Here is a 21667-nt window from a genome sequence, read left to right on the forward strand (position 1 = left end):
CTAGAAAGTTTGATTGGCATAGAAATTGCAATAGCCTAACGTCGGGTTCGCTGTATCGCATCCATGGCTATATATAACTACAGAATACAGCCCCTGACTTGGGAAATTTTTTTTTTTTCGCGACTGAATAATGTTTGACAAGCGCATTATATCATGCTAAACGGTGCAAAGCTCTCCCAGCAGCCTTCTATTCAGAAAACATCAGTTTGGCTGCAAGGGAAAGAATCAAGGAAGTGGCGTACCTCTACCACTTTTCGTTGCTGCGAGTGGAAATGCTAGGTGGCAAGCGACAGGTACGAGAAAGGAACGAGTTAGATGTACGGAGTTCGTAGATCCCAAATTTGTGATAAGCAGACGGATCTCATATAGATTATATGCCTGTGTTTGAGATTATCTGCTGTTCGCTCTCAAGTCAAGCAGAACCTTGGGAGGCTACAGTAGATTTTCTTCAGGTCAAGCCGGAAAAGAAAGAATAATTATATGCTACTGAACTGTTTTTCTGCGGAAATGTGTGAACTTCCCATTTCTGGATTCAGTCCGAAGTGCTGCTGCTTTTTGCTCACTGAGCGAGGTGGATTGTGACCGGAGTGGGAGAGTGCGTGCCCTGATTGTTCCCTGAGCACTCCCCAAGTCCTCCGGATAACCCCCTGATCACATATGGAGCAAAATTGATTTCACATGACTGCTAAATAAAAGTTGTCAAGCCAAGCCTAGCTATATCCATGTACTTTCCCTTTTTTCTGAGAGCATAGTTTTCACTTTGTCCTAATGATGTACAATGGTCTATAATTCTTATTTGCCTATAATTCTAATGAATAGCGCAAATGATCAATAAATGCATAATTTCATTATGCTATAATGTTGTATAGCAGAAAAAGATAAACACTACACCATGTCATGGGGAGACTTCAACTTTCACTAACAAAAAAGTATTCATCCTGCCTACACTCCCAAGTAATAAAGGTCACCATAATGCATCCTTTCTTTTAATTATCTGGCAGATAGAGTCATACCCCCAGACTTTAATTTAAGAGTGATCTTAGAGCGGGCGATTGCGATGAATTGTTGACCAGGCTGCACAGAGAAGTGCAGACCATGGACTCTGGGGTGAACTTAACAGCACGAACTTGACGCTATATCTAGACGGAGAAACCATGGAAAGATTGCCCCAGCAGCTTGAAGAGAGGTTCAGACGAGCGCTGATATCTTGGTTCAGGAAGTCGAAGAACAGGCAGCCCGCATCGCATGGATAGCAAGGGGGAATACAGGACATGTCACATTCATCAGGCCGCACTGCCAGGAAGCTATAGCTTATATTAAACTGAACAAGACAATTGCTTGAACTGATAGTTTAGCCCTTCCTCCATGATCCTGGAATTTTCCCATACTGCTCGACCATGTAGGGCGGCCGCGCGTAGAAGTTATACCACCAGTCGTACTCATTCAGATGGTTGTAATACCGCATATAGTCATCCACACTCATGTACGTCCAGCCAACATCCTCATCATCCTCATCCGTCTCACCATCCTCATATTCTGGATGTATAGCATAGTTTCGTTCATGGGGCTTCAGGGGTCCCCATTGTCCCCAGAGCAACTTCACCATAGGATACCTCATCTCATCCAATGACTCAATGCAAATATCATCCACAAAAAGACAAAAGTTATATCGCGTACCCAAAGTCCATTCTCGACGAAGGCCGATCGAGTTGAATTCTTCGCGTGCGAAGAACTCATTTGGTTGTGATACTACCTGGGGCAATTCCTCAGCTACCCAAGCAATAAAATGATCGCGGATGTCATGTGAGGTTGCTCCTTCTAAGGTCTCCTTGTTGTCTACTAGAACTGGCTTGTACCGCGGATACAGGTCCATCGCGTCGTTGACCTCCAGCCCGTTGCGGACAGTTTCATCAATAAAGTGCAGCATGCGCTGCCATGCCTTGTCATTGCTGTAGTCACTGCGGTAGATATTAAAGCCCCAGGGAATATTCGGCTTCAGGTCGGGATCCGAGAGATAGTCATCCAGTAATGCTATGTCACTTAGCCGGGACTTAGAGTCCATACTCTGGGTAGAGAACCTGAGCTTTGCGAAGTAGCAGGAGCAGCAATGTACAGTTGAAAGTGTGCTAGACCGCAATCTGGGTGTTCTTAAGGTGGCTCTGTTGGTTACAGAGCAAAGCCTATTCATAATTCCTGGGGTTCCTTTCCTGTTTGCTTTTTGGATGGAAGAATGGTGATATTTATAAGATGAAAGAATGAGGTCTGCACCCTACTACAACCTCGTCAACCGTTGCTACGCCTCCTGCGCCGACCCAACCCGGCGCTGCCGCTAACTGTACAAAATGGCACACAGTCGTTTCTGGAGATGGGTGCCAAGCCATCGCGGCCCAGTACGGCATCTCTCTGGCGAACTTTTACTTGTGGAATCCGGGCGTTGGATCTGATTGCTCGACACTCTGGCTTGGGTACGCTGTGTGTGTGGGCGTTTAGAATCGATGACGCTCACCTGGATATGGCGTGCTTGATCTGTTGATACTTTATATTTTTGACTGTCGCCGTAGCAGGCAGTGATTGTTTTCTCCTAATATGATCCGCAGACTTATTGCCCAACCCAGCCAGACGACTACTGCTGCTTACTCCTCGTCCAAGAATTCTACAGATGACAAAGTGCACAACCGTGGTATTTGAGAAAGGAGGTATCTCTATAAGAAATATATATGAAGAAAGTTATTATATTAAGCTTACGCTACCTTAAGACTATATATAGTCAACTAATACATCTCACTTTAGGTTTCACTTTACGTGAAACAGGGCAAGGGGCGGCTGCCCTATATGGTCTATCATTTGTGCATGCTTATTCTGTTTTCTAACTAAGGATTGTCTGTACTCTATTGCTGGCAGCTGTCTGGAGTTCTGTTCATGATCTGTATATGTCTATAACCAGGCCAGAAGAGGGCAAGCCAATGGCAGGACTCTAAGAGATATACTTAACATGAAATAATACCTGTTTCATGATTTATTGTCCTTATTAATCATTTCTCTCCTTTCCTTCCTTACCTTTGCGGATGTTTTAGCATAGCGGATCCCATATACGCGGCGCAAGACCTCGCCTTACGCCTTGTTAGTGCAGCTTGACCAAGTCAAACCACTAAGCACCGTGGATCAATTCCTGGTAAGGGATTATGCATTTTCTGGTCTACGGCAGAAGCTGTTGATGATGTATGCCTCTGTTGCGTGGCCCTGGGCTTCTGGGCTCGGATAAGGGCTGTCTTCATGGTTGGCTGTCTTAGGGGTTGAGTCTTCCCTTCATAGACATAATGTACTATTAAAATAGTTGCTTGAGCTCCTTAAGTGTTGAGACTGGATGTTCCTTTCTAACTATGTAGTCCTTAGGCATTCCCTTCTACCTGACTAGGAACCTATCAAGATTATTTAAGCTTGTGTGGTTCTAATATCAGAGACATGGATACTTACTCCTTATATATGCGCACCTATTTCCTGTATACCTCTTTCATCCTAGAGATGCTCTACTACAGCTCTAAGCATCCTTCTCTAGATAGGCATTAGGATTATAACCTTACTACTTACAAAGTTAATAGCGGTCCTCTTATCTCTTCTTTGCGGTCAGCCTTTCTAGCATCGGAAAGGCCAGCCATACTGGAAGACTAAAACAGAGATAAAAGTGGCAACAGAGTATAGGGGCAGGGCAAGTAGAAGTATGATTAACAGAGGATCTAGAAAGTTGAAGTTTCCCCATTGGCAAGCTTAGGAAAATATTATTTTATATGTTCATAACATGGGGGGCTAGGGAAACACTCCGTAATCCTTAATTAGGTTTAATTACTTATGATCCATCTAAGCCTACCCCTATATTCTGTCATGAGACTATGATGAATAAAGTCCAGGCTAAGATACTATGCCCTATGGCCTTTATGATGCCCTCCTGGAAGTGAGGCTAGATCTCGTAGATCTCCCTAGCTTTAGGATGTATGTAGTTTAGAGAGCATAAAAGCATTATTTCCTACATGGGTGAGCTGCTCCGCATTACATCTGGATTACTCAGGCGGCATGTCAACAGGATCAGTGAGGAATCCAGGAGCTGCCAGAATGGTTGGTGCGTGCTCAGTGAGTGTTTGATGAGTGCCTGGAGCGCTCAGGGCGCTCTCACGTGCAGCCCTCATAAAAAGCGGCGGCACCTGTATCGGGCAATCGAACGGGAATTGCAGAAAAAACAGTTCAGATATAAACTACTGGGACAATAATGATAGACTGACCGAACGCCATAGAGAAAATGCTCTATCTAAAAGTGCAACGGACCCTTCGCCTGCTCATGCAGGATTCCCCTAAAAATAGGATCAAACTGAGACACTCACTCTTCCTTCCTCCTCGTCTGTTTAATAAACGACATTTTGGAAGTCGACACCTGTTAAGATTGCAAAGAAAGATGTCTTCTCAGCATGACGAAAATTAGGATTAAGTGGTAGTAAACGATAAACACATTGTATGCCACAACAAAGTGAACACAAGTCTCCAGGTGAGGGGGATTGCTGCACGGCATATACATGCATAGATTTGACCAAGTATGCCAGTGGCTGCGATGCTCTTCAGAAGCTCATGACAATCTGGTCAAAAGACGTTCCGGCATCGTCCGTGGTCCGGGATACATGTCGCTGGAAGACGATAAGAATGGGGAGAGAAGACACCAGCAAACTTGATGCTCTCAACCATGTCCCTTGAAAGGTGGTGAAGAAAAGAGTAAATTCATTTCACTGAAACCGCATTCGTTACCCATACAAACTGGACGAGACCAGTCTTGATGCCGCAAACATCGATCACGAGTTGCGGTTTCGGTCTTGCTCTCGCTGTTCGTCACTGCTGGAGTACTGCCCCGCTGAATCTGTGGGAGATGTCGCGGTCGAAGCGGAGGACTCTATGTTTCGGACGAGACCTTGTGAGCGGCACTCATACACATACCAATAAAAGACTGTCAGATTCAGTTTCCTTACCTGCTGTCCGATATTCGTTCTCCACCTTCGGTGCGCCTGCGCTGGTTCTCGAGCCGCTTCCATCCACGATGAGTGATTGACGAGCTTTCAGACGTCGCTCGGTCTCGCGGATCTTGGCCTGCAGTTCCTCCAGCTCTCTCGTTTGTATAATCATTTGAAATCTCCTGAGGTACCAGGACCATTGGTCAACCCAACTATCTCGTCGTACAGTGAACAAGCCTCTAACGAGAACTTACTTCTGATCTATAGTCTGCGACAGGTGATCCACATCCGAGTCCAGTGCGAAGACGCTATCCAGCGTTGAGGAAAAGGCCTGAGCCATGGTCCTGCCATGTCTTGGTCAACGCCAACGTTTTGATATCGGAGAGGGCGCAAACGGGAAGACGAACGACTGTGGGCGACCCTTTGGTTTCCATTCCTGCTCCATATCCGACATCTTGCCCTATTGTCAACCGTATTCGATTATCTGAGATCGAACGCGGTACGAAAGTACAATCTGGTCGAGAAAGATAAGGAGTATAGACGCCGTCAGATCGGTTGGTTGTCTTTGTCCCTGTTAAGGAGACGGGTGTTTGAGCGTGCGTCAGGAGGGGGAAGGGGTGGATTAATGTGCTCGGTCTATAAGGCAAAAAGGTAAAATTAAAAGAAATAAGAACTAAAGCGAGATTAATATAGTAGCATGAGACCAGGACCGGCTGAGAATCTATGATAAAGCTTGATGGACGGACGGGACTGATTGCTGGATATGCTGCCACTCCTATAGACCACAAGGGGAGGAACCGCTCTGCGAACCGAGCAGAAGAGCAGCGACGAGGAGGCTATCAGCGTGACAGTGCACGGTCGGAGAGTTGTAAGGCGCAACAAGCAGGTGTTCGGCTGTCGCAGCAGGAGTACCAAAGACCAAAGCAGAATTGATGAGAAAGGGAGGGAACTGGAAACAAACAAGAAGATGAGAAAAATAATAACCGATAGTACAGGTTGATCAGTAGTACTTAGTAAGTTGTTGCACTACAGTATCTGGTTAGGTCGTCTACTGTTATTTCTCCTGTCTCCTTTTCTTTCGTGTCTGCAGTAATTGGATATTTCTCCATACAAAAGGTCGTCGAATCTAAAATTATGGGGAGATTAAAAGCTCCATTTTGGTGTCCACCATCCGCCACTGCAGGAACTCTGCCTTTGTTTATACTTCCTGACCTTCTCATGTTTGGAGATGCCACAGGTTCAATGAGACGAGAACCCTGTTGTTACTCTATCAGCCATTTACCCAACTTGGGAAGCGCGCACTGCAATGCCACTATCGGCTTCCAACAGTTTGGACAAGGAGCTTCGAGAAAGGGGGTTCTGAACTTGCTACCTGGGCTGCCTCTATGAGTTGCCTAGTTGAGAGAAGCCCCCTGACGATGTGGGGTACTGTCATTTTAAGGTATGTACCTTTGTAATAGTCATGTAAAGTCGCAGCATTTCTATCATCCGCCATATGAAAGTCCCAGTGGCAGACGTCATACAATGATATCCCAGGCAAATTCTCCAGTAGTAATTGAGGCAAGGTTCTCCATAGGTATCCCAGCCCCTGTTCTTTTTCCTCGTCGGTAATAATGCACCGGTCGGTGGTCAAAGCACCTCTGGGTCCTTTGAATGGCTGCCTGGGAAGACTGAAAGTTTGAATTCTCAATCGCATGCCAATGCGTGACTCTAATCGTTGATTCTCATTCTTCTAGGATCAATATGGCTGATTAATGCCAATGGCTGGACCTACAACACCTCGCATGGTATGGATATAGATAATATATAGTAATGACATGCGATTTGTCGTCATGCTGCAAGATAAAAGTAGTGTCATCGCCAAGGTGCTTCGTCTGAATGGACCCCTGGAATCAGGTGCAGGAGGTCGTACTGTAAAGTGATTACATTATTAAAGCATTGCATACCAGAATACCACATAATAGTTTCGGGCATGTCGATCAGTGGACTTAACTCACGTGATCTAGCCCCTCTGTTGGGCGGTCGGGGTCCTTTGTCAAATTTTCCCTCTCTGGAAGGAAGCAGAGAGACCACCAGAGAGCAGTCTTGTCATAGCAGTAGCTCATCCCTCTGCACCCAGCAACGTGTTCATCACCATAATTCTCAATCCATCAAGAATTTGTCCTTTTCATCAAATACAACCTTTCAAGTTAAATTTTTCCCTAATCCCAAAGCATTATTTTCCCCCCCTATTTTTACTGGCTCGCTTTTTGTCGGGTTCTGGACACTGCCTCTCCTTTTCAAGATTTTCCTCCCTGCGTTTTTCTGCACTAATGGTCTAAACCGCTAGCCGCACCAATTGTGGTCGCGTTCTCTTGTGGTTTGGTTGATTCGAGGATCCGGGTCCATCGGGCCAACCGCCGACATCGTCCATCACCGTGGCCCCCATCTCTAAATCCTTCTCCCCCAGTGGCCGACTAAACGGGCAATGGGGGATGCCTCCTCTGTCGGCTTACACTCCTTTTGAATCTCTCCTCTTCTTCCAGTCTCTCGCCACCTTGGGCACCCGTCCTATCAACTTCGCATCCATCTCCGATATCCTACGTAACAATACGTTCGTTCGCGAGAATGTCGCATTCAATGCGGACAGGCTCAGCCCGGAGGCCCTCGAGGAGTTGTACACGACCTTGATGCGAGAAGGACTAGATGGCGCCGGAGCCGTCTCACTTCCCGAACAAAATGATGTACATCCCGAAGGCGCTCAACCCACTAACCCGCTGAAACGTAAGATCGCGAGTCCACGTCCGGAGGTGTTAGTTGATAAGGGAAGAAGCCATGCCAGCTTTCTGCCCGAGTTAGTGTCTCATCTATATGCCAGATACAAGGAACTCGCGACTAGAGAGATTCGGAACGAGGAGAGGAGATATAAAGAGATCAGTGATGAAATTGAAAGGCTACAGAAGGAGGAGCGTCAGAAGCCCTCACAGCCAGCACCTGCGCCGACGTCTGTACAGGCATCTACAGTACGAGGACCACAAGCAAAACAAGACTTTTCGCCGGAGCCCATGGGCTTGGACGTCAAGGAGGAGAGGCCCGCTCAGCAACTTCGGCAGGAATCCAGCCAACCTGCAGTCCAGCCGCTGTTGGATTCCAAGGTCAAGCAAATAGAGCAGGAATCGCAGCGCAAGGATATTGTACCCTCTCCACCGCAAGAAGAGCTAGCGCAACCGACCGCGCCGTCGACAGCGGCCGCAGCGATACAAAAACCCCAGGTGCTACCGACTCAACCGGCAGCTCAACCGCATCAAGAACAGCTCCGAGTGCAGCAGCAACCGCAACCGGTTGATGGTCAGGCACCCTCGGCAGTTCAACAAGCACCAGCCAACGTGCCTCCAACAGTGTCTTCGGCGCAAAAGGCGAAGAATGGGCCTGCTGTACATTCGCAGCAACCCGCCGCTGCCCCAACTCCGGGCCCGGGCAATTTGCCAACTTTTACCGCGGCGCCCTTGCAAGCTCAGCATGACGTTCACCATCCTACTCCTGTTCCTGCTCCATCACCAGCTCCAGCAGCCAGACCTGCAGGCAAGAAGGGTGCTTCAGCCGCCACATCTGTCTCAGCACCTCAACCTCCCACACCCCAGCCAATAATTCAGCAGTGGTCCTTACATCAGCCACCACAGACCCCGCAGCCACCGCCCTTGACCTACCCGCAACAACAGACAGATAAGCGTGCTATGGTGGGAAGACCATCCGCCATCCCTCTCCAACACACACCGAGACCCGAGCCTGAGAAGCCATTTCAAGCTACTCCCCGAACGCCTGTACCTTCTACGCCAGGGCCTGCTTCAGCACCGATCGTATCAACGGCTGTCAACGGCCATGCTCGGGGTTACCAGACGCCTGTCGGAGCAGCGCAAGGATTATTTTCGGAAGCGCAAAACGTCCATCGCCCTCAACTCTCCATCGATACGAGATCTTCTACACCTTGGAAGAAGACACCTCGCCTTAGCATTCCTCCGTCGCCTAGATCACCGATTCGGCCTCGGCCAGAGGATGTCAGCCCTATTAGCGAAAGGGCCCCATCGCCAATTGAGTTTTCTGAGCCACTTCCAGAAGAAACAGGAGGTCGACGAAACAAACGCCGAGCTGTTGAAGAAAAGGGGGCGCGAGCAATCCAGGAACCCAGCCTGCCGCAAGATGTGGAACCTAAAGGGCGGCTGAAACCCAAAGTAGAAAAAGCCACAGGGTCCGCTGCTGGGAAGAAACGGGATCGAAGCACAACCTCCTCAAGAAGCCGGGGAAGGTCCGTAGTATCTCGCGATGAGGAATCCGTCGCCGAGGCCGGAAACGGGCCTATTGGAAAGATCAAGCATGAGTTGCCAGGTACACCGGCTAATATCCCAGAGCCATCTGAATTGGAGGGTCGTGCCAGTGGAGCCCGAAAAGGCGCTACCGCTTTGCCTCAGACCGAAGAACGTCCAGGGAGAGGGAGGCCGAAACGCAAGCGCGGCATCAGTGACGCTCCAGAGCCAGAGCCAGTACCAACTGAGCCTATCCGGCCGGAATCGACACAGTCCGCATCGTTCGTGTTGTGTCCTCGTAACTTTCCCAGAACCGGGGCACCTATCATGAACGATGTGACCATGCATAAGCATGCCTCAATATTTGCGAAGCCGCTGGCTGAACGAGATGCACCTGGGTATAGAGATCTCATATATCGACCGCAAGATTTGAAATCCATCAAGTCGTCCATTCATCAAGGCAGTAGAGCTGTAGCTGCAGCTACGGAAGCCGCCAGCACGCCCGCTGCAGATGGAGAGTCCCCGGCTCCCAATGCAGGCACGACGTCCAAGAACGCTGTTCTAATGCTGCCAAAGACTGAAGACGTGATTCCTCCCAAGGCAATCGTCAACTCGGCACAGCTGGAGAAAGAACTGATTCGCATGTTCGCTAACGCCGTCATGTTCAATCCCATTCCGCAACGTGGGTTCGGACCTGCCTTCCCAATGATCAGTGATAGTGGGTCACGAGAAAGCACGCAAGTCCCCGAGCCGGATGAAGGAGGAATCATCAAAGACACTTTGGAGATGTTCGAAGATGTCGAGCAAGCGGTGACGAGATGGCGGGCGGCGGAACGCACTGCTGACGAACTAGCGAGCAAGAGCATCTTATCCCTCCGAAGAGGTAGCACTAGCGATTTGAACACGGATAGCGCAGATGAAGTCAAGGGGCCATGACGTGCTGTTGGAATGGATTGAAAGTTATTGGATGAAATGTATGATTAGCGGGAAGGGATCTGCCTTCGAATTCCAGAAGGCCATCTTGTATGTGTAGAACATCTGTGCCAGAGCGCTGTTACAAGCCAGCCACAGGCATCATGAAATGAATCTAAGGGAAATACGAACGATTTCACCAAGCACTATTGTTAAGATGTTCTCGGCGTTTGGCAGAAGATTTCCGTCCTTATTTCTTGTTTCTCATGACCATCATCTTTTGGAATATCGTAACCTCTTTTTTCTTTCATGCCTTTCAATCATGGACGGAAAGTGACTATCAAGCAGCCCCCTGCAAAGCTTGCTGAGGCTTTGTTCTCCCTAATCCCTCTTTAGCATAGAAGTCCATCGGGTATACACCCTTGTTCGCGCTATCCCAGTGCTCCCTCACGCCCAACGCAATCAAAGCCTCATAGGGGGTCAGAAGCGGTCGCGGGAACGCATAGCCCCAATCGATACTCAACCTGGGGCAAGCGATCTGCACCCAGCATTCGACGTCCGACATGGACGCCAGCTTTCCGGGAAAAATCTCGCTCAGCAGCAAGTTGACGAAGGGGATACCGCGCTCGTTGAGGTGGTTCTCGATCATGGCCATGGTATTCGGGTTCCCTTGCCGGCCGAGCGAGCCTAGGATGATGCCCCATTTTTTGGCCGATTTGGCGGTGTTGATGGCGTCTCGGCGGAGGGTGTGCATCTCGTCGTGGGAGTATGTCTCGCGGGAGAGAGTACGGGAGTACGGGTCGTAGCGGTATGCGGGGATGGTAGGGTTGTGGATCATTGCGGACTCGAGGTGGAAGCGGCCGTCGCCGAGGTAGAGGAGGATATCGATCTCGGTGGGGGAGAGTTGCGGCGAGGTACAGCCTAGGATCTCGCCTTTGGACAGCGGTGCGATTTGCGGGATGACGACTTTGAATCCGGCGCGTTCGAGCACAGGCTTGAGGCCGTGAAGCGTTGCGTTAAATTGGATCGTGCCTACGGTTGCGATTGTCTTTCCGGGCTGGAAGTTGCGTTCTAACGTAGCAATCAGGTGAGAGGTGTCGATGCTGATGTCGACGAAGATGTACAGCGTTTTGATCTGGGTCACGTCAACGGGGATCAGGCAGCTGTGCGCATAGTGGACCAGCAGATCGCATCCTAGCGCACGAGCGGTATAGTCGTCGATACAGCAGGCGCCGTATGTGACATCGCCCATTATCAAAGTCTCCGTCCCCGGGCAAAACTGCGTCAGGATATCGGATATTGTGGTAGCGAATATGAGTAGACCCTCTGGAAACTGCAGAGCGATACGTTTGGCGCCCGATGTCCGTATCCGATGGATCGTCTTGGGAATCTCGAACGAGTAATTCTTGGGCAGAAGTTCAATCGCGGCCCGGATTTCAGGATCTTCCAGGATCTCGGGCGGGACTTGATTCAGTGTTCTTGGGTTCCTTCGAGGTGCGGCTGTCAGAAAGCATCATCAGTCTATGTTTGGAAGTGCGAATCACAGAAACAGAAGACCGGCCACTCACCTCGTTGAATGCTTGTAGACTCGACATCTTTAGAACTTGACGAGGCCTCTTTCTGTGCTTGCGCATCTGCTGTACGCCTTCCAACAAACCTCTTCTTGGGTTGCCGAAGATTGCTAGACGATGCAGTCTCTTCCATCTTCGTTTCTGGAGCAGCAGAAGACATCAATGGCTCTGTCATGATGGACTGTTGATTCTGCTCGTTTCAAAGTGGGATGGTCTGATTTTCTTTTCCTATTCTGACTAAGACGGACCACAAATGTTGATGGTGGCGGATGGATCAGGTGGGGTCGCCGAGTGTAACCAAGCGGCGTTTCTCCGCATTCTCGGCTCGATAAAGCGTCTGGAGGCAATGGCAGCTGCTCATTCCTCTCTTAAGCCTGCTCGTGCATTCCCGATCAGTTCTTCGACTGACGTTGTCTTTTGTTTATATTGTATTCCCTTGGATCATGGCTTTCCGACCGAGATTGAGGCTCTTCTCTGCACTTCGAGCTGCTCCACCTGCTCGACGCTTTGCGACAGAGGCGCGGCTAACCTCGGACCACGTTCGCATTGTCGAAGTAGGCCCACGAGATGGTCTACAGAACGAAAAGAAATCCATACCGCTTGAGACGAAGCTACAGCTCATCGAGAAGTTGGCGAAGACGGGCGTGACGACCATCGAAGCGGGATCTTTCGTACCTGCGAAATGGGTGCCACAGGTATACTTCTCATGATTATCCGCGGATTTGTTTGAAGTAGTTGTATCAAGTTTTGTGACTGACTAATTCTGGTCCTATTAGATGGCTAGCACTGCAGAAATCTGCGAACATCTGCTCCAGTCACCACCCCAGTCGCAGCATGCTATTGCTTATAATTACCTGGTACCGAACGTCAAGGGGCTTGAGAGTCTCATCAAGGTTATGGATGCGACGGGTTCTACAGCAGAGACACCAGGCTCAGCGACCAAGCCTCCAACAACTACTGAAATTTCACTCTTCGCCGCAGCAACGGAGGCATTTTCCAAAGCCAACACCAATTGTACCATTGCAGAGTCGCTCGAACGGATCCGTCCCATCGTAGCCTTGGCCAAGACGAAAGATATCAGGGTTAGAGGATATGTCTCTGTGGCTTTGGGCTGCCCATACGAAGGTCCCGATGTTCCCCCTTCCAAAGTCGCGGACATCACGGCCACTCTTCTTGAAATGGGCGCTGATGAAGTGTCGGTTGCGGACACCACCGGCATGGGAACTGCGCCACGGACACTTGAGCTTCTGCAAGCACTCAAGGCAGCCGGCATAGCAAACACAGACCTAGCACTTCATTTCCACGACACGTACGGCCAAGCCCTTGTGAACACCATAGTCGGGCTGGAACACGGCATTCGGATATTCGACAGTAGTGTCGGGGGTCTCGGTGGCTGCCCGTATTCTAAGGGTGCTACTGGTAATGTATCAACCGAAGACTTGATCCACACGCTGCATGGACTTGGCATGCATACTGGTATCAACTTGGAAGAAATGTCCAAGATTGGCTCGTGGATCAGCAGCGAGCTGGGCCGGTTCAATGAGAGCAGGGCGGGAAAGGCAATACTTGCGAGAATTCAGACCAGTGAACGTAAGTCTGTTTGATAACCATTTATATTTCGAGTGGCGTCAAGGAGTCTCTAAATGAGTAATTCATCATGTCATATACAGTTAATATAGTTCTCTTGATCATACATTCTTTCCACGCATATATAGTACAATTGAAAGGGCGATCAGTATTTCTCTTCACTGATCAAGTCCATCAAGAAGCCAGTATGCAAGACGCTAAATGATGCAATATGCAAAGCCTCACCAGGATAGCAATGTCGCAACGGTAGGACGTAGGATCATCCGGGTGCACAATCAGAAATCTGTGACACGACCACCGTAGCTCCAGTCGCCCTCCGCCCCCCATCGTAGTGGCTCGTTCTTGGGTCCCCCACTTCTCCAGTCTTGGGATTCTTCTCACCCTCAAACTCAGGCTTGAGACCTCCCCGCAGATCCGGATGAAGTTCCTCTCCTTTGCCCATGGCCTTAAACTCAGGCTTTTCTTCAGCGGCAGGTTGGGAATGTGGTGACTGGTTGATTTTGGGAGGGGCTCGAGGCGTACTAAATGCGCCGGTCGATCGTCTTTGGAGCTCTTCAAAGAGCTCTTGCTCTTCCTTCGGTAGTCTTGGAGGAGCTGGGCCGCGGCCGAAGGCGAAAGCCGGCTTGTCGTTCCGGAGAACGGAGTAACATGAGAAGGATCGGGATGGGATTCTGAGACTAGAGCTGGAGGGTACGAATACCCGGCGAGGTACGAAGAAAAGCGCCATGATGTTTCTTGTTGGAGAGATTCAAGTTGTGTCAGACAAGATGTAAGGATATGTGGGACAAGTGGAAATGCGGAGTGGCGGAGATGGCATCGAGTCATTTCTACTGCGTAAGTTTTGCCCGATAAGCGGCCCGCCCGATATCGCGGCATTTTTCTTGGCCCATCACAGTCACAGTCTCAGTTGTCAACTTTATGACTCTGACTCTCCTTCTCTGATTCCTATCTATTTAGCCCTTTCCTGAGTCAATTGCTTCAGTCGTCTTTTATTCTCAATCTTCTAGTGTCACTGCTACTCGCAATGACTTTCATGCGTGTGGCTTCGCGGCGGCTACCGCTCACAAAGCGACTGGTTCCTGGGTTTCAGTCATCGGTACAGCGACGATTCGCTTCTGCAGCGGCAGGAACACAAACATCCAATGCTCCTCAAGATGTGAAGACTCAGGTGACTGTAGGTCATATGAAATCGGATTCATGTTCGTTCTAATAACGGCGATCTTCACAGAAAGAGGCAGTTTTGCCTAACCCAGATCCTGCGACGGATTCTGCGACAGCGGCTTTCATCAGGGAGCGCACCCCGTATATGGTGCCTACATACGTGCGACCGACTCCCGTAATGATCAAGGGACAAGGATGTTATGTTTGGGATATGGAGAACAGGCGGTATCTCGATCTCACCGCTGGTATTGCCGTCAACTCTCTCGGCCATTGTGATCCGGAGATCGCAAAGATTATCGCAGAACAGGTGCGTATACTGGGGTTGTTTGACCACTAAGGCCTTGTAACTGATGTATGCCCTGCTCTGTAGGCCGAGACACTCATCCATGCCTCAAACCTCTACCATAATGCTTGGACTGGTGCCCTTAGCAAACTGCTGATTGCATTGACACACGAATCCGGCGCAATGCGCGACGCTTCGCAAGTCTTCATCTCTAACTCCGGAACCGAGGCGAACGAGGCTGCCATAAAGTTCGCTCGTAAGGTTGGTCGGTCTCTTGACCCTTCCGGAGCCAAGCACGAATTCGTCTCCTTCCACAACTCTTTCCACGGCCGCACGATGGGAGCCCTCTCCGCTACACCCAATCCCAAGTATCAGACTCCTTTCTCACCTATGGTGCCCGGCTTCAAGTACGGCAACTACAATGACATCGAGCAACTCCAGGAGCTCATCACGGACAAGACCTGTGGTGTTATAGTGGAGCCCATCCAAGGAGAAGGCGGTGTCAATACCGCAACTCCTGAGTTCCTCGCGGCTCTTCGCAAGCGGTGTGATGAGGTTGGAGCTGTCCTCATCTTTGATGAAATCCAATGTGGTCTATCTCGGACCGGCTCATTCTGGGCTCATGCTCACCCCTCCCTGAAGCCTGCATCAGGCGAAGCCGCCCACCCTGATATCCTGACCACGGCCAAGGCTCTCGGTAATGGTATCCCCATTGGCGCTACCATAGTATCCGGCAAGACTGTTGCGGAGCACATTAAGACAGGTGATCATGGTACTACTTTTGGAGGCAACCCGCTTGCGTGCCGAGTCGCTCATCACATCGTTGAGCGCCTCGCCTCGCCGGAGTTGCAAAAGTCTGTGGAAGCCAAGTCCTCCTTGTTCGTGTCTGGATTCCAGAGCCTTCAGAAGAAGTATCCCGATGCTATCTCTGAGATTCGCGGTCGTGGTTTGATCTTGGGCGTTCAGCTGTCCAAGATGCACACAGCCAAGGCGTCGGATCTGATCACCGCAGCTCGTGAGCGAGGACTGCTGATCATTACTGCTGGTGAAGGATGTCTTCGCTTCGTCCCTCCTCTGACCATTACCGAGGAGCAGATCAAAACGTCTCTGAAGATCTTGGAGCAGACATTTGATGCTGTTTTCACAAACGCATAGGTAATTGCTGAGTAGTTGAGGTTGATTTTACTTTCGATATACCACTATTCTGCCCATAGACAGAATCTTTTTTTGTTTCATTGCAGCCAAGTTTAATGGTTTCATGTTTATTTTCTCAGATAGATAGACAAAAGCAAGCATAATTTTCGCGAGCATCAGCTAAAGCACTCGATCCATTTGGAAGAGAATTATCCCATGACTATGACTACCTAGTGATACCTGGTGTTTCTCAGGCAATAAGGCACCAAGGTAATGGTCACGAGACCAGTTGCCATTCTTATCATGACCATGACCGCATCGACCTTACGGCCTTCACCAGTTGTCAAAAACGAGCGATTGGCAATATCCTGATTGATGCGATCGGAAAACTGTGCCGCCTTGCTTCTGTACATTCAGAGTGATGGATGTATATGGTGTCTCATAGAATTATCTATCGCCTTGTAACATACTAACCTACGTCCCTCCGTTCACTTGGTTATGCCTGCTGCTGCCGATACAGAGGAAGAACAACCTATGCTGCCTCTTCCTGGTGCTCCATCCTCATCATGGGCCCAGTTCTGCCAGCGATTCCGTGCCTTATTCAGCGGCGCGGATCCTCGCGTCTGCGTCGCCTTTTGGCTCTTTGGTTAGTCAATGCAAACCGAGGCGGTCCCACAGATTGAAACGTCACTTAATGCTAACAATTTTGCGCCTTGCCTGACCATTATAGGCCTAATCAATAATGTCTTGTATGTTGTTATCCTGTCTGCCGCACTCGATCTGGTCGGGCCCAGTGTTCCCAAGGGAGTTGTCCTTCTAGCGGACGTGATACCCTCGTTCGCAACGAAACTCATCGCCCCGTACTTCATTCATATGGTGCCCTACCCCGTGCGGATCATCATATTCGTGTTCCTCTCTGCCACCGGCATGCTCCTAGTTGCGCTGAGCCCTCCGTATACCGATGGCGGGACGATAGCCACTAAACTGGCTGGTATTGTGCTGGCTAGCTTGTCCAGCGGAGGTGGAGAGCTCAGCTTCGTTGGATTGACACATTTCTATGGCCCTTTTAGTCTGGCTGCCTGGGGAAGTGGAACAGGAGCGGCTGGTCTGGTTGGAGCTGGCGCATACGCCCTAGCCACTACCTCGTTGGGTCTCAGTGTGAAGGCCACTCTGTTGGCATCTTCATGTCTGCCGGCGGTCATGGTCGTCAGCTTTTTCATGGTCCTGCCAAGGTCTCCTCTGCAGCCTCTTTCCGGTGCATACTCTGGCTACCGTGCCGTCGAGGAAAGAGAAGAGCTCGCGGAGGAACGCGAATTCATGGAGGGCGACCGTGACGTGATTTTCGACGAGGGGGAACGACTTCTGGGAGCTTCGAATGTTTCCAATCGGAGCGAAAAAGTCGGTTGGCAGCGTTTCAAGGCGGACTTGAAACGTGTCCAGGGTCTTTTCTTTCCATTGTAAGTAGAAAATTTGAGTGGCGATGATTGGTGCCACACTGACATTCAAAACGTTAGTATGCTTCCCCTACTTCTGGTCTACGTCGCGGAGTATACGATAAACCAAGGAGTGTCTCCGACACTGCTCTTCCCGCTTGACGAATCGCCTTTTGCGCATTTCCGTGCCTTCTATCCAGCATACAATGCGATCTACCAGGTCGGGGTTTTTATCTCTCGATCCTCCACGCCCTTTTTCCGTATCCATGACCTCTACCTCCCGTCTTTCCTGCAGATTCTGAACTTGGTACTATTGACCCTTCATGCCGTTTTCAACTTCATCCCCAGTGTGTATATCATTTTTGCAATCATCTTCTGGGAGGGATTATTGGGCGGTTTGGTCTATGTCAACACATTCGCCGAAATCGGTGATCGTGTGCCAAAGGAAGAGCGCGAATTCTCCCTAGGAGCGACAACAGTCAGCGATGCAGCAGGTATCTGCATAGCTGGCTTCGTCAGTATGGTCTTCGAAGTCTGGCTTTGTGACTGGCAAGTCACACATGGGCGGGACTACTGCCGGAGAATATAGAAGCATCATGCATGAATGATGACGAATGGCTCGGAATATAATAGACACTATATTATTTGCCCAGGATGCCTTGCAACTTTGCCTATCTGACTTAGACCGCATCAACCGATAGCGTCACGGGTTGTGGAGGGTTTGACATGTGATGGCCATCCACATTCCACAACCCACAACCAACTCTCAGACAACCATGGGTTCTCTCTTTAATCCACCACATTGAAAATGACCTTGACCCGTTGACCCGTTGACCCATTGACGAGCACCTAACAGTCCCCCTATGATTTGGTAGTCCCTGTTGTTCCAGCATCTCCGGATAATCCTTGTGGAGACTTTCACATGCTCCGCCCCAGTCACGGCCTCGTCCACCATTCATCATCACTCTAAGCAGCCTGCCTACTGATCATTATTGCGCCAGCCCATCCACTATCCTCCAAATGGACCACCAGCAACAAACATCGTCAGCGCCAGACTGCTGGATGCCGGAGATTCTTTCAATTCCTGCTGTTTGCAATAATTGTTTGTCGCGTCACTGCCCCACTCTCCTCATGTGGCATTTAGAGATCCTAGTCTCTGCAATACCCCGTTTAGCAACATGATCCCGGGGTCTCCACACTTCTTTGCCTACCTAATTTTTAGGATGGCAGGTTCAGAGAGACGCTTTGTTTCTTTATTTATCTTATAGGACGATCAGGAAGCTGTATTTCGCTTTCGTCACCCTTCTGGCTCTCCCTTCCTCTTTTCCTCGCCAACTGACTCTATGAACTTGAAGTGTGATATTGGTTCTTGCATGTGCGATAACGTCGATCTGAGTCAGGGGAATAATCGAGCTGTGGCTTTTCTGGAAGCTTTACAGAGATGATAGGTATGAACGCTCCGAGAGCTCTGTCAAAGCAGACAACTGATAGACAATAGATCACGTTCTAGGGAGACCCTCCACCAAATTCCGAAAGATCCAAGTTTTTGGAGTAGTCCTATTCTGGTCTACCTATCTGTTCAAGTAAGTCGTACGCTGTTGGAACCGAAAGGAGGAAAGTCTGCTAAGCATACCACGTAGGGGAAGCAAGCATGGCCCTCCGATCGCTCGCAATATCTCTTCCCGCCTGTCGGGCAAATTGACCGTCTGGCAAACCACCGTAGCTGTGTTTCTATGGCTCTATATCTGCCGCAATTTCGCCAAGATTGTTGGTCTAGAAAGCCCAGAACCCCTGGCGAACCTCTACTCTCGGTCGTTTTTCCGCGCAACATGGGTCACCACGGCACTCGACGCTGGCTTTTGGACTGCAATGAGGATCAAACCCAAGTGGCTACGGGATATCGCATCCTTGGTATTCACAGTCTACTATCTTTTCGCGGCAGAGCAAGCCGACGATATGGTGCGCCGTGTCCGCGCAACCCTAACCGTGGAACATCTGCGAGTATCGTGGAACAAGGGAACGACTCCATACCTTTGGGCACTTCAGAAGTTAGTCCGACCCCGGTTGACGAGTTATGGCCCTCGAGCCATCCGCATCCCTCGCCCTAAACAATCTATTTACACCGAGCCGACGAATGCATGGCTGTATTTTGACGGACCGCTAAGCGCGCTGAAAGATCAGACATGTGTAATTCTGGATATTCCAGGCGGTGGTTATGTTGCCATGAACCCGCGCAACTCGGAAGATCGACTCGTCGCCTGGGCAGGGAAGACCAAAATGCCGATATTGAGTCTAGACTACAAGAAGGCACCCGAGTATCCGTACCCGTACGCTTTGAACGAATGCTATGATGTCTACCACATGATCATCACCACGCGCGGCCGTTGCCTGGGACTGAGTGGAGATACGCGGCCACGTATAGTGGTTACTGGGGATAGTGCTGGCGGAAACCTAGCTGTCGGGACGGTCCTGATGATTCTGCAGTCAGGGACTGAGGATGTGATGCCACGCCCAGATGGTCTGGTACTGGCATATCCCTCCTTAAACATGCGAGTTGAGAGCTGGATGACGGAGGAGCAGATGTCGTTGATCCAGGATAAGAGCGTTCGCCGGATGAATAAGAACGTTTTGCAGAGAAAGAATATGGACTATCAGAGGCTGACACCATTTGCATCGCCTGGACCATCTACGGAAGAACTGAGACAGGAGTTCTTGTCTGATGCGGACTTGGAGGGGGATGACCTGGGAGAGAAGACTTCGAAGAGAATTGCCGAGAAATTGAACCAAGATAGTTTGGCATCTCAGACAGCTGCACTTGTTGAACATCAGCCAAAACAGATCCGGACTCGTTTAGCCGTGTCCTCCATGATCTCATATGTGCATGATCGCATATTGACACCAGAGATGATGCGAGCCATGATCATCCTCTACATTGGACCTCATAACCGGCCCGATTTTAGCACGGACTTTCTCTTATCGCCTGTCTTAGCTCCCGAGAGCCTTCTCACCAGGTTTCCCAAGACCTACTTCATCACAGGGGAACGGGATCCACTGGTCGATGACACGGTCATATTCGCAGGCAGACTGCGCCAGGCCAAATTGCACCAATTCCGGGAAAGACAGGAGCTCGGGCTTGAAAGATCCCATCGGGAATTCGATGAAAAGGACCACGTGGAGGTCTCCTTACTACCAGGAGTGTCACATGGATTCCTTCAGATGGCCGGATTTTTCCCTGACAGCTGGAAACACATCAACCGATGCGCTACGTGGATCCAGAACTTGTTTGACACGGCTGAGGTCAAGAAATCGTCTTCCAGCCTTTTGCAGCCGCTCTACGATAATCCTGTTAATAACAAGAATCTGGCCCTAGAAACTAACGGGAAAGCGGGTCCCCGAAATCACAAGCGAAGCTTGACAGGAGAGTCCTCTGCAGACGAGGACAGGCCTCTGGAGATGAGCATCGGCAGAATGACCCCTCTGACACCTGCGCACGGCAATCTGGACTCAAGCGAGACTCGGCAATCCAAGGAGGACCCGCCGTCACAGAAGCCCTATCGTCCCCGTCGGGAGGCTACCGGCACCCCTGATCGCAGACCTGACTCGAAGCATGGAATCCGAAAAAGGAGTTCATCCAGGGGTCGAAAGGACTCATCCAGTGGGCTCGGTAGAAGACGGCGTCTCGCCCCGACGAAGCTCACTCTGCCTGTTTCCGACGACACCATGTCCGATAACCTGGAAAGCCCAGTACGTCTTCGCAAACGAGAAAGAAGTCTCCACAGCCTTCCCAGTCACGAGGATCTTTTGGATCGCAGAATGAACGGCCTAGCGGGCGGGCTGATGGGAATCGGGGAGGGAGCGCAGACGCCTTGAGATAACGAGAACGATATTATTGGCGACAGGAACACGATACATATTATGCCTTATGTATAGAGCGAGACGAAGTTGTGCATTATCGAGTAAATACCCAGCCCTAGAACAGAAATAGAAAGAAATTCGATTTCGTGAAGCATGTGAAGCTGAAGATCTGATATGGCATGTGATTGAGGCGATGTTCTTCATGTGAATGTGGATCTGATTTCAGCCTAATTCTACAATAGTACCAACATACAATAATAGTACGTAGCAACGATACCTGATATCGTACGGCCAAGCATTCATCCATCGGAACCATCTGATGCCCAGCGAAGATTGCTACTGCATTTAGCTGGCTCTTATGCATGCTGTCCATACATCCGTCAGCCCGTCAGACCGTTTGCCGGTCCAATCGGGCCGACCGTTAAACGCACAACTCGAGCGATCAGCTTACTTCTAGTCTGTA

At 50.0% G+C, this 21667-nt stretch overlaps 5 protein-coding genes across 5 annotated transcripts; 2 read left to right on the forward strand and 3 right to left on the reverse strand.

Moving 5' to 3' along the window:
* Positions 1–1351: 1351 nt before the first annotated feature.
* Positions 1352–2062, reverse strand: P174DRAFT_447596 (uncharacterized protein; the record flags this gene model as incomplete). Its single annotated transcript, XM_024828681.1, has 1 exon — positions 1352–2062. One exon carries the CDS (start codon positions 2060–2062, stop codon positions 1352–1354), a length of 711 nt encoding a protein of 236 aa, XP_024687636.1.
* Positions 2063–4784: 2722 nt separating this feature from the next.
* On the reverse strand, positions 4785–5782 carry P174DRAFT_36541 (uncharacterized protein). Its single transcript, XM_024822055.1, has 4 exons — positions 5396–5782; positions 5243–5332; positions 5007–5170; positions 4785–4948 (listed from the first exon to the last, which is right to left on the reverse strand). The coding sequence occupies exons 1-4, from the start codon at positions 5440–5442 to the stop codon at positions 4833–4835; spliced, it is 417 nt and encodes a 138-aa protein (XP_024687637.1). The 5' UTR covers positions 5443–5782; the 3' UTR covers positions 4785–4832.
* Positions 5783–7070: 1288 nt separating this feature from the next.
* On the forward strand, positions 7071–10372 carry P174DRAFT_437483 (uncharacterized protein). The gene has a single exon (XM_024826314.1). It carries the CDS (start codon positions 7463–7465, stop codon positions 10202–10204), a length of 2742 nt encoding a protein of 913 aa, XP_024687638.1. The 5' UTR covers positions 7071–7462; the 3' UTR covers positions 10205–10372.
* Positions 10373–10520: 148 nt separating this feature from the next.
* On the reverse strand, positions 10521–11926 carry dph1 (2-(3-amino-3-carboxypropyl)histidine synthase; the record flags this gene model as incomplete). Its single annotated transcript, XM_024821784.1, has 2 exons — positions 10521–11680; positions 11749–11926. The coding sequence occupies 2 exons, from the start codon at positions 11924–11926 to the stop codon at positions 10521–10523; spliced, it is 1338 nt and encodes a 445-aa protein (XP_024687639.1).
* Positions 11927–12194: 268 nt separating this feature from the next.
* On the forward strand, positions 12195–21219 carry P174DRAFT_456618 (putative lipase; the record flags this gene model as incomplete). Its single annotated transcript, XM_024829450.1, has 8 exons — positions 12195–12446; positions 12528–13341; positions 16437–16562; positions 16647–17373; positions 17431–17891; positions 18324–18392; positions 18848–18932; positions 18990–21219. The coding sequence occupies 8 exons, from the start codon at positions 12195–12197 to the stop codon at positions 21217–21219; spliced, it is 4764 nt and encodes a 1587-aa protein (XP_024687640.1).
* Positions 21220–21667: the final 448 nt, after the last annotated feature.

The sequence above is a fragment of the Aspergillus novofumigatus genome, assembly GCF_002847465.1.
Source record: "Aspergillus novofumigatus IBT 16806 chromosome Unknown P174scaffold_1, whole genome shotgun sequence".
Classification (NCBI taxonomy): domain Eukaryota; kingdom Fungi; phylum Ascomycota; class Eurotiomycetes; order Eurotiales; family Aspergillaceae; genus Aspergillus; species Aspergillus novofumigatus.